Source organism: Oncorhynchus nerka, linkage group LG4, assembly GCF_034236695.1.
Source record: "Oncorhynchus nerka isolate Pitt River linkage group LG4, Oner_Uvic_2.0, whole genome shotgun sequence".
NCBI lineage: Eukaryota > Metazoa > Chordata > Actinopteri > Salmoniformes > Salmonidae > Oncorhynchus > Oncorhynchus nerka.
Genome location: NC_088399.1, coordinates 70,562,167 through 70,575,123, shown reverse-complemented (window position 1 = coordinate 70,575,123; position 12,957 = coordinate 70,562,167). Strand labels below are relative to the sequence as shown.

Here is a 12,957-nt window from a genome sequence, read left to right as displayed (position 1 = left end):
CCTGGTAGGATACCCCAGGATCCCCATATACCCCACTGAGTGGGGAAACGCCCCCGGACTCTCCTCCTATGACAGACGTCAGTCCTGTTAAACCAGTGAACAACCTTGGTATTACCCACAGATATAATGCTTGACACGTCTGGATCACACCATTACATGTGTTTAAGAGTGTTTGTTCACACAGATGCTTTAGGTTGTTGAATGCGCCAGATTCTAACTTCAGCCCAACAGTAGCCCTGACTCTTCATTAACAGGAGTAGGTGGTTGGATTGTTTTCCTTCACTTTCGGAGGTCACTTGTCAACACGAGGTGAAACAGTCTGTTATTATATAATCCAGGGTGGTTATAACTCAGGCTATAACACCAGTTATAACCTCTATAAGGACCCATGGTGCTCTCTCCCTATCTTTCTGTTTCCGAAGGGTCTTGGCTGGAAGGCTGGTTGTTGTTCCTCCAGTCTGAGAAGGGGAGGGCAGCCGGCTGCAGACCCCCTCAGTGAGCCGGGCTGTTTTACCCACGGCCCCATGCAGACCCTGACAATAGAACCCGGCTGGAATCATTGTCTGACCTATTGTTGCAGGGGGAGCCAGAGAGGCTGGGGTCGGGTTGAGGTCCAGAGCCCATATGTCTCAGAGTAGGAATGCTGATCTAGAATCAGGTCCCCCCTGTCCATGTACGTCTTACTCATTATAATCTAATAGGCAAAACAGAACCTAGATCTGCAAACCTACTCTGAGAGGCTTTGCCGCCACACCAGCAGGCCTCCTTATTAATACTCTAAATCTCCAAACCTCATTTCCAGGTTATATTTATATTTTATATTTATGTAACCTACAATTGAGGTCGGAAGTTAACATACACTCAAGCCAAATACATTAAACTCAGGTCTTCACAATTCCTGACATTTAGTCCAAGTAAAAATGTGCTGTTTTAGGTCAGTTAGGATCATCACTTTATTTTAAGAATGTGAAATGTCAGAATAGTAGTAGAGAGAATGATTTATTTCAGCTTGTATTTCTTTCACCACATTCCCAGTGGGTCAGAAGTTTACATACACTCAATTAGTATTTGGTAGCATTGCCTTTAAATTATTTAACTTGGATCAAACGCTTCAGGTAGCCTTCCACAAGTTTCCCACAATAAGTTGGGTGAATTTTGGCCCATTCCTCCTGACAGAGCTGGTGTAACTGAGTCAGGTTTGTAGGCCTCCTTGCTTTCACAAGCTTTTTCAGTTCTGCCCACAAATGTTCTATTGGATTGAGGTCAGGGCTTTGTGATGGCCACTCCAATACCTTGACGTTGTTGTCCTTAAGCCATTTTGCCACAACTTTGGAAGTATGCTTGGGGTCATTGTCCATTTGGAATACCCATTTGCGACCAAGCTTTAACTTCCTGACTGATGTCTGGAGATGTTGCTTCAATATATCCACAACATTTTCCCTCCTCATGATGCCATCTATTTTGTGAAGTACACCAGTCCCTCCTGCAGCAAAGCACCCCCACAACATGATGCTGCCACCCCAGTGCTTCACGGTTGGGATGAGGTTCTTTGGTTTGCAAGCCTCCCCCTTTTTCCTCCAAACATAACGATGGTCATTATGGCCAAACAGTTATATTTTTGTTTCATCAAACCAGAGGACATTTCTCCAAAAAGTACAACCTTTGTCCCCATGTGCAGTTGCAAACCATAGTATGTTTTTTATGGCGGTTTTGGAGCAGTGGCTTCTTCCTTGCTGAGCGACCTTTCAGATTATGTCGATATAGGTCTTGTTTTGCAGTGGAAATAGATACTTTTGTACATGTTTCGTCCAGCATCTTCACAGGGTCCTTTGCTGTTGTTCTGGGATTGATTTGCACATTTCGTACCAAAGAACGTTCATCTCTAGGGGACAGAACGTGTCTCCTTCCTGAGCGATATGATAGCTGCGTGGTCCTATGGTGTTTATACTTGCGTGCTATTGTTTGTACAGATGAACGTGGTACCTTCAGGCGTTTGGAAATTGCTGAGGTCTTGGCTGATTTCTTTTGATTTTCCGATGATGTCACGCAAAGAGGCACTGAGTTTGAAGGTAGGCCTTGAAATACATGAACACATCCGATTGACTCAAATTATGTCAATTAGCCTATCAGAAGCTTCTGAAGCCATGACATACTTTTCTGGAATTTTCCAAGCTGTTTAAAGGCACAGTCAGCTTAGTGTATGTAAACTTCTGACCCACTGGAATCGTGATACAGTTAATTATAAGTGAAATAATCTATCTGTAAACAATTTTTGGAAATGCACAAAGTAGATTTCCTAACCGACCTACCAAAACTATAGTTTGTTAACAAGACATTTGTGGAGTGGTTGAAAAACGTGTTTTAATGACTCCAAACTAAGTGTATGTAAACTTCCGACTTCAACTGTATATTTATAATCTTCTCTTCAGTGGAGGTTTCTAAATCAAAAATACCATGAAACCCTCATGGGTAACACAGTAATATTCATTTAACCATGTCAAACCTATGAACTACAAATATTGATGTCATCCACTCTATACACACACACTGGTTGTCTGCCTGCTCCAGCCCTACCTGACACCTGCTCCATCCCTACCTGACACCTGCTCCAGCCCTACCTGACACCTGCTCCATCCCTACCTGACACCTGTTTCATCCCTACCTGACACCTGCTCCATCCCTACCTGACACCTGCTCCATCCCTACCTGACACCTGCTCCATCCCTACCTGACACCTGCTCCATCCCTACCTGACACCTGCTCCATCCCTACCTGACACCTGCTCCTGCCCTACCTGACACCTGCTCCATCCCTACCTGACACCTGCTCCATCCCTACCTGACACCTGCTCCAGCCCTACCTGACACCTGCTCCTTCCTTTATAAACTTGATTCTATATCAGATCAAAAAATGTGACATTTGGCACCTTCACCTCTCACGTCTCTGAAAGCTCTGGTTACATTCCAGAATGAACTAAACGGAACAAATATATAAACGCAACAATTTAAGAGTTACTGTTCATATAAGGAAACCAGTCATTTTAAATAAATTCATTAGGCCCTAAATCTATGGATTTCACATGACTGGGAAGGTGTGGGCCTGGGAAGGCACAGGCCCATCCACTGTGGAGCCAGGGCCAGAATGAGTTTTTCCCCACAAAAGGGCTTTATTACAGATAGAAATACTTAATCAGCTGTCCGGGTGGCTGGTCTCTGACGATCCCGCAGGTGGAGATGCAGGATGTGGAGGTCCTGGGCTGGCGTGGTTACACGTGGTCTGTGGTTGTGAGACTGGTCTCTGACGATCCCGCAGTTGGAGAAGCAGGATGTGGAGGTCCTGGGCTGGCGTGGTTACACGTGGTCTGTGGTTGTGAGACTGGTCTCTGACGATCCCGCAGGTGGAGAAGCAGGATGTGGAGGTCCTGGGCTGGCGTGGTTACACGTGGTCTGTGGTTGTGAGGTCGTTTGGACGTACTGCCAAATTCTCTAAAACAATGTTGGATGCTTATGGTAGAGAAATGAACATTCAACTCTCTGGCAACAGCTCTGCATGCCAATTGCACACTCCCTCAAAACTTGAGGCATTTTTTTGCATTGTGTTGTGTGTAGTAGTCCTGATGTCATATTTCACACGGTCTCCAGAGTGGCCCAGTGGTCTAAGACACTGCGTCTCAGTGCAAGAGTGGTCACTGCAGTACCTGGTTTGAATCCAGGCTGCATTACATCCGGCTGTGATTGGGAGTCCCAGAGGGCGGCGCACAATTGGCCCAGCGTCGTCTGGGTTTGGCCGTGGTAGGCCGTCATAAGAATTTATTCTTAAATGACTTGCCTAGTTAAATAAAAATGAATGTGGTTTGAATCAATTTATTTAAAAAAAAAAGGTTCCAAACATTTATTGAGATACTCAGAACACATGGAACAAGAACAAAGATGTCACTAGTCATCAAGTTTCTGTCACAGGAATGAGACTAACAGGAAGCCAGCATCCCATGACGAGAGAAAGAGACGGTGACGAAGACAGTAAGATAGGGGTGATTCAATTCAACTGTAACATCGGTGCCGGAGGTTGCTTTTAATAAGGATTCATAGTGGTTGTTTTGTTTTCTTGGGCAGAGTAAGAGTGCAGAGGGGTATGGAGGGTTGGCTGGGGAACGACAGCGACGTCTCTCAGCTGAATTTGGCTTTAGAGAAGTCCATCTCCGGGTGCTGCGACATGAACCTGGAACACAATGACAGGGGTCACATCATGCAGTCTGAACAGTGAAAGAGTAGCCTGGTCCCAGTCGACAAGGAACTGGTAAATGACAATAGGAGTTTGCAAGACTATTTAAGTGCATCTAGCTTAAAGACAGCATACCAGCCATGTGTTAATCAGACTAGACAGGATAAACTCATCCCAGCGTTGAGCCCAGTAAGGGGACAGGGGAGGAAGTGAAGCTGGTAGCAGCAGTGAAGGCGTTTAGAGATGCACCGATGTGGACATTAACTAATATTTCTAGGCTATTATCGTCCAATACCTAAAGTAACCAACTCAGACTGACATCCATTTCTAAAGGACTTGAATGTCTGCTATTGTGTCAAACAGTAATGAACATACAGTAAAGTCGACCCGTAGTGACCGTACCAGATCTTTTGAAGAGGACACTTTCATAAACTAGAGGTGTGAGGCGATGCAGAACGACACGCATACCTACCATTGGCCTAGTCATGACCAGGACAGGAAGTAGAAGGGCTTAATAACCTGAACTCTGACAAGAGACTGCCCTCCACAGTCTCCGACGGCCCCTTCCCTAGATCAGAGTTTCCAGTAAGCCACAGGGAAAACCTGGCCATGCTTGTGACTGGGACTAGAAGGTGTTTCACCTCCACACTGATGAGACCTTAACATCCATCTCCGACAGCTACAGCTCCTTCCCTCTGTCCCATACAGACCCCTCATCTCAGTGGAATCGTCCTAATACTTATGTCTGGCGAGTCATACGGAGATGAAATATTTGCCAACCATCACTAAATGCACCTCAAATTGCCCAAATCACGTTGCTAGGAAAGGACATTGTCATTGTCTGGTCATCTTTAGAATACGGAGCATATTCACAAGACTATTTAGTACGTAAACTGAATATAACTTTGTTCTTCAATAACAACAACAGGGCACATATATGAGCAGGTGGATTGCACAGTTTAACACAAGTTAAACAGTTGGAGACATGCTTTTCCCACAAACCCCTTGGATCAGGGTTTCTGTACAATGATGTCCGAGGTCAGTGTGGGGCCCTGACTTTGAACAGGGATAACTTATGCACGACTCATAAAAAAGCAGTGTAATGGGAGACATGTTTCCTTCCCAGACACCTCGGGTATTATGACGGTAGAGGAGCAACAGGCGAGGTCAGCTCTGGTCCCGACTCCATACGGAAGCTGGTACAGACGTCTCACTATCCGTTTATGGCTGCAGTGATTATGTAACCTGACCTTGAGTGGAAACAGTCTGCTTTCAAATTCACATTTTACCTCCTTTTTATGGCTGTTAAACTATACAGTAACTACTAGAACATGTTAGACAATAAAAAGCAAAGCACCAAGTGGGCGCTTAGTGGTTTGAGCGTTGGGTCAGTAACCGAAAGGTTGCTAGATCAAATCCCTGAGCCGACTAGGTGAAAAATGTGGCGATCTGTCCTTGAGCAAGGCCCTTAACCCTAAGTGCTCCAGGGTCGCTTTCAATAATGGCCGATCCCTGGCTGTGACCCCATTATCCGCGGGTGTCTCAGGGAAATGGGATATGCAAAAAACGAATTTCACACCACACACTTGTACATGTGTGAAACAGAACAAATATGCCCCCCCCCCCCCTATTGTACCTTTACCTGTGAGAAAGGTCAGTAGTTAAGTCCCAGGGGGACTTGACATGGGTCAAACTTTACACTGTATATGTGAAGAAAAGTATTGCACTACTTAAACATTATCATAACAGGCATGCTATATGATGGTGCTATAAGCAATGTGCTGAAAGCTACTTTTTGAGGATGTCTTGTTTATTCTGCTCTTCGGAGGTGGGTAGACCCATGGACTTCTGTCTCTGATCGTACATCATCTTCTCCACCATACCACGGGTCTCCCCATCCAGATCTGACAGCTGAGACAGCCGGAACACAGAGAGAGATGGAAGAGGAGAGAGCAAGAGAAAGAGGGGGAAGAGGAGAGAGCAAGGGAAAGAGGGGGAAGAGAGCGAGCAGGGGAAGAAGGGAGCGAGACGAAAGAGAGGAGATGAGAGATGGAGGGTGAGGGATAGAGGAGATGAGAGATGGAGGGTGAGGGATAGAGAGGAGAGATGGAGGGTGAGGGATAGAGAGGAGAGATGAGATGAGAGATGGAGTGTGAGGGAAAGAGGAGAGATGAGATGAGAGATGGAGTGTGAGGGAAAGAGGAGAGATGAGATGAGAGATGGAGTGTGAGGGAAAGAGGAAGAGAGAGATGGAGTGTGAGCGAGAGAGAGATGAGATGGAGATGGAGGTGAGCGTGAGGGAAAGAGGAGATGAGAGATGGAGGGTGAGGGAAAGAGAGAGATGAAAGATGGGGGGTGAGGGAAAGAGAGGAGATGAAAGATGGAAGCGATAGAGAGGAGATGAAAGATGGAGGGTGAGCGATAGAGAGGAGATGAAAGATGGAGGGTGAGCGATAGAGAGGAGATGAGAGATGGAGGGTGAGCGATAGAGAGGAGATGAGAGATGGAGGGTGAGCGATAGAGAGGAGATGAGAGATGGAGGGTGAGCGATAGAGAGGAGATGAGAGATGGAGGGTGAGCGATAGAGAGGAGATGAGAGATGGAGGGAGAGCGGAGAGATGAAAGATGAGGGTGAAAGAGAGGAGATGAAAGATGGAGGGTGAGAGGAAAGATGGAGGGTGAGGGAAAGAAAGGAGATGAGAGATGGAGGGTGAGGGAAAGAGAGGAGATGAGAGATGGAGGGTGAGGGAAAGAGGAGATGAGAGATGGAGGGATAGGAGCAGATGATAGATGAAGGGTGAGGGAGAGATGGTGGGTGAGGGATACATGGAGATGGAGGGTGAGGGATAGAGTTTAATAAGTGGGAGATGCATGACCTTTTTACTTTTAAATATAGGAGAATAATCACGTGTTCTCTTGCAAATTACAGTGAGCCTTGCATCAGTAGATTGGCGTTGGTTACCTTCGAGTTCTCCGGACAGATCTTCTTCGTGTTGAGTTCTTGGTCCGTGGTCACCATCTTATTCCACCACTCCATCTTGTTGATCTGAAACAGACAAGGCATGACTGACTGACTTATAAAATATTTCACGCTGAAACCATCTCTCTCAATTAAACCAATTGCAATAAAGTAAATAAAAGCATCATCTCTGAAGTACCTTCTCCAGGTGAATGGTGACCACCTTGCCGTCCTCAATGAGCCAGGAGCTCTCCTCCACCTTGACGTGGTTGTAGAGCTGTCCATCGATCACAGGAGGATGGCCCTTCAAACCCACCTTCAGCACACCACGCTGGATGTCCACCTCCACATCCTTCCCTTTCAAACGGAACTTCACATCAAAAGGCACCACCAGCTGGGGGGGCGGAATAGAGAGCAACACCCAATTAGAATGAAGGCACCACTAGCTAGGAGGCAAGGACATAGAGGAACCAGCAGAATGCCTGATAACCTTGTCTGCCCAGATTACATCTTGCCCAATACTAAACCAATCCCTAGCGACTGCAGACAAAACGATTAAACAACATCCGCTCTGAAATAGAGGGAGCTGCTGCACGATCAGCCCACGAACGGAGAGCACAAACACCTGGATAGTTAAAGCAACAATCATGCTCCAGTTAGACAACTTTAATATCACTAGGGAACATAGCAACACGGTAATCACTGAAGACAAGGGAAACAAACTCACGTCCACTTCAGACAGGGACTGTGTCCAGCGATAGTTGGCCAGGTCAGCTCCGTTGCCTGCGTTGGGTTTAATCTTGTCCTTGTCTTTCTCGTCTTCTTCTCCTTCGGAATCAGTCTGGCAGAAATGAAGAAGACTGTGATTCATTGTCTTCAACATACTGCACATACATGTAATACCCGTGTGCTGTAATGTGCATCAGTTTTTCCCCTAGTTAATTTCCCAGGTGGGACGCCACATCTATACGATACCACTCATTTATCTACTGAGGAATCCCAACAGAATCTCTTACCGCCTTGTCTCCCTTCTCTCTCCCTTCCTTCTCAGCTTTCTCAGCTGGAGCTACTGCATTTGTAGCCTCTTTCTTCTCCTCTTGTTTCTTTTGCTGAAACCAAGGCAAGAGACATTAAAGTAGCGCATATAAACTTCATCAAGACAGTGACATTGTTAAACCTAGTGTGTATAGTACATCAATCAATCATTCATAACTGACAATCGGTTTTTCTTACCTGGTCGATTTCAGACTGAAGTCTCTCTGCCTCTTCGTCTGTCAGTTCTTTGATTTTGGGCTCGTCGTCTGCGTTCTTCCTCTTCTTTTCCTCCTCTTCCTCAGCTAGCTTGGCAGCCCTCTTTGCCTTCTCTCTCTTCTCCTTCTCCTGCCTCTTCTCCTTCTCTCTGTGGGCCTTCAGGGCAAGACCACTGTGGTGGGCAAACGACTCCTTCACCAGCTGGGGACAGAGGGGTCGTCACTAGGTAACACAGCCACAAAGTCATAAACCCCTCACTCACATTTCTACAATTTCTCTTCTTAAAATCTGATTTTAAAACTTATCCTAAACCACACTGTTAACCTTATGTATAACCCTAACCTTAAAATAAAACCAAAAAAAACAGTTTTGATTATTTTTACGATATAGCCAATTTTTTACTTTGTGCTATCTAGTAGAAACCGGACAGAGGGGAAAAGGGGGAGATTAGACTGACAAACTACTTTAGCAGTTCTGCATCTTTTGACATATGCATCTTTGTTATGTTTCACTATATTGGCTCACTCCGCGTACAAACTTTCTGAAGCTCGCTTGTTAAGTGTAATATCTTCCTTGGAAGTTCTCTCACTGGCTGTTTGCAGCCTGGAGCAGCTGGCCACATGGCTGCCCCTCAGTGCTCCACTCGCAGCGCGCGGTTGGTCTGGATCTTCCGCCGTGGTTTGTCGTACTTGTGTTTCGCTAGTGTTACACTACGACCCCGTGTGCATCCATTAGTATGGTGGCTCTTGCTGACACAAACTAATTTACCTTACACAACCTGCCCACTGATTGTTCTGTGTGTTGTCAATTGAGTCATCGAGTATCAAGTCAGACCGTCAGCAGGTTGATGACGACAGCTGTTCCCTGTTGGCCAGTGATAGGCTGTTCCTGGGGGACGATGTTGGCACTGTTCACCACCGTGAGCGGGGGGGGGGCTACCAGGCTGACAGGGGGGCTCCATCGCACCCAGTGGCTCGAGAGGCTATGAGGAGCCTACTCACTCAGGTAGCCACTGCACTGGACATCAGCTGGTGGACAGAGATGACTCTCCATCTGTCCCCAACTCTACTGGTGGACAGAGATGACTCTCCATCTGTCCCCAACTCTACTGGTGGACAGAGATGACTCTCCATCTGTCCCCAACTCTACTGGTGGACAGAGATGACTCTCCATCTGTCCCCATCTCTACTGAGTTCTGCGAGGCCTTGCAGGAGAGCTGGGCCTCTGCCAGGGGGCGCTTCCGACTCACAGCAGAGACTGGACCATGGAGTTATGATGCGGGCGCGGAGTCACTTGGCCTCCGGGAGAACCTGACCATGGACACCATAATAGCTGCCATGGTCCTCCCGGACCGGGAGATTATAGGGCGGAACCTGCGACTGAAGCCGGACCCCCCCGCGCGCTGAACGGCACCAATGAACACCATGCAGAGTTTAAGGGCACCGGCTACAACCGCGACATACCAGTTGCCCCTGGTGGTTGTTCTGCTCTTGGTGCACTGGTATTGAGGTTGTGCCTGAGTCATGCAGGGTGCAGTGTGTCCTCGTATGGACCCTGGTGGGAGGAGTACATCTCTCAGCTCCAACCCCTCATTCCTCCCGAAGGTTGTGTCAGACAGGCATGTGAACATCCCTTTTATCCTGTCTGCTTACGACCCCAAGGCAGTGGCGGGGGAGTCTGGGCCTCCCTCCGGCATGCTGTGCCCTGTGAGGGCACGGGCAGCCTATATGGAACGGACACGTCAGTGGGAACAACAGACCAGCTCTTTGTCTGCTATGGTGAGAGAGTCCTGGGGGCTGAGCTATCAAAGCAGAGGCTCTCTCACGGGATCGTGGACACGATTACGACAGCATACCGCCTGGCTGGCAGGCCAGTGCTGGGATCTGTGGTGGCACATTCAACACGAGGTGTGGCTGCAACCTGGGCTCTACTGAGAGGAGTGCCCCTCGCTGATATCTGTGCTGCGGCCAGCTGGGCTTCCTCTTGCACCTTTGCTAGGTACTATTGGGTAAATGTGGCACCTCCCACTGCAGTTAGTTCAGCGGTCCTGGGCGTCGCCTCCCCTTCCGGGGACTATGCTGGGACCCCCCTTCCACATTGACGGCCACTGCGTCTCGGTCCCGTGGAGTGATCCAATATAGTGAAACATAACTGTGGTTACATACGTAACATTAGGTTATGTGAGCTATATAGATCACTCCAATCCTCTACGGTGCTAGAGCACCTCAAAAATGATGTGTCGTGGCCATAGGGCAATATATAGGGGCAGACCCCAGTCGTGACACAGGTGTACATGAGAGTACATCTGTAAATCCTCACCTCGGATGGATCCCTCCACCGCAAAGTGATACCAATATATTGGAGTGATCCATATAACTCATAACCGTGGTTACATACGTAACCTTCGTTCTGTTACGTCTTGATCACACTGATAGTAGCAATGGGCAAAACACTACGCAGCATCATCTGGATGTGTTCAACAACAGTTCAACATTCACCATCTGCTACCATTTCTGTCAAGCCGTCTATGCATAATGTTTGACGCATATGTTCGATTAACATTAACACCACACAGAACGCACTGCAACTGCCTCTGCAACGCAATGCTGAAAGGCAAGGTGTCCCAAAATGCTATGACACTGTCGGTTTGATCGAGGCGTTAGGTAGCCAATTCTGGACTCACCTTCTCTGGTGCTCCTGCCTCTCCACCCGTGAAGAAGTCGGTTTTACGCCGGAGGAAGCTGAAAAACGTGTTTACTAACTGTTGGGAGAATAAATATTACATTAGAGATGATACACAGCCAACCTGAGCTTTAAACACGTCCATTTGCTATGCCTTACCAAAGGTTGCCACACCACCTGCATGCCTAAACACAACTAACTAGCTAAACTGTGGTTAACGAATACGATACTGGTGTGAAATGTAACATACGTAACTACCATTAACTACAGGTTTGTGGTGCCTTATTCACGGTGGAAACGCGGGACACTCCCCATCATACAGCTAACGTACATTAGCCGGCTAGCCAGTTGTTTTATGATGAATTTCATAGCATCCTAACAAGCTGGAGTTTACCTCTTGTACACCTCCTTCATGCTGTTGTGCCATAACAAGCAACATCCCGTCATACTTCTCATCATCACCCATTTTCTGTCCAAATGTATGAACTTGATTAAAATATAATTTGAAATGCAGGCTAGCAGGGAGCTAAAATGGAGCAATGTGAAGTCACGTTGCTGTGCTACTTCCTGGAAACAAGCACCGCCTTGTTTCTCAGCGAATTAAAAGTTTGACGCAAACAACCATGAGTCCAACCTTTTGATTGGCAAACTAAACAGCCAATTAGATCCTGTTAGATGAACGGCTATGGCGTGTTCAAGTTTTGACGGTGTGAAACCGAGTGCAGCGGGGAACCGAATATTCGTAATGAGAAATTACTGTTTGATTGATGGCAAAAAACGTACTGGTAATTCATTATGACATAATTATCGTATATTCATGTCGTTTCACTATTATACTTTTGTCTTACGTTAATCTGTTATAAATTTGTATTAGAAAGAATTCAAATGTATTTATGTACAGACATTTTCACATGCAAACACAATTTATATGTTCAAGGATTACTTTCTGATTCTGAACATCTTTGGTGTAGCCATTATATCAAATCTCCCCACCTCTAAATTGGCAATGACCCTTGTTTGTCTTGAGAAATCCTATTGAAAATGTTACATTTGATAGTTGGATAACATCATTCTAATTCTAATCCTTCATTTATTAACAGTGATTTAGCAGGAGATATCTCTGATGGATTAGGTGTCAATGACCAACAGCTCAATGTTCCATATTTTGACCCAGATAAGATACTGTATCTTGACTCCATGACTGAACTATTCAAATATACTGAAAAAAGGGTCACAGTGACTGCCACACAGTGATATGTTGAGTGATACGCAACGGGTGGAAATATATATTTTTTCTAGGTTACCTAGCCTATTTGCAAAAACACATGGAAGGCCAAAAATAAAGTAGACTACTGATAATGAGATTAAAATGATACCTATCTACATGATTAGGATCTAGGCTACTTGTGTCATTATTTTCCTAAAATTATATTGCTCTTTGTCAATGCCAAATGCTGATATCCTATGATCCTGAGTTTGCATTTACCCCTTAACTAGCAAGAAATAGAAGACTGAACCAAGGCCGTGTGTTGGGGTGGTAGTCTGTATAGGAGCATTGACCCCGTCCTTGGTAGTCAGGTCAACATGATAAATGTCATTGATCTCGTAGTGCAGCTGGCTTCCTCACGTCTCTCCCTCCCTGCAGGCCAAATGTCACAGTTGTATTGAACATACCCTATCACCTTACTCCACGTGGAGAGAACCTAATGCAGAGAGCAGAGCAGTCCAGGGTCACTCTGTTGTTCTCAGATGTGAGTGTGTGTGGTTTGAGGGGGAGGGGTCAAGGCTGACTGGTCACACACAGATCAGAGGAGTGTCCTGTCTTCCTATAAATAAGACTCGGT

General features: G+C 46.4%; 1 protein-coding gene across 1 annotated transcript; it reads right to left on the bottom strand.

Annotated features, from left to right (window-relative positions):
- Window positions 1-3,847: 3,847 nt before the first annotated feature.
- Window positions 3,848-11,693, bottom strand: LOC115128529 (nuclear migration protein nudC-like). Its single transcript, XM_029658440.2, has 9 exons — window positions 11,508-11,693; window positions 11,115-11,192; window positions 8,414-8,632; window positions 8,197-8,289; window positions 7,908-8,021; window positions 7,380-7,574; window positions 7,184-7,267; window positions 6,014-6,132; window positions 3,848-4,218 (listed from the first exon to the last, which is right to left on the bottom strand). Exons 1-9 carry the CDS (start codon window positions 11,577-11,579, stop codon window positions 4,167-4,169), a joined length of 1,026 nt encoding a protein of 341 aa, XP_029514300.2. The 5' UTR covers window positions 11,580-11,693; the 3' UTR covers window positions 3,848-4,166.
- Between the last annotated feature and the right edge of the window lie 1,264 nt (window positions 11,694-12,957).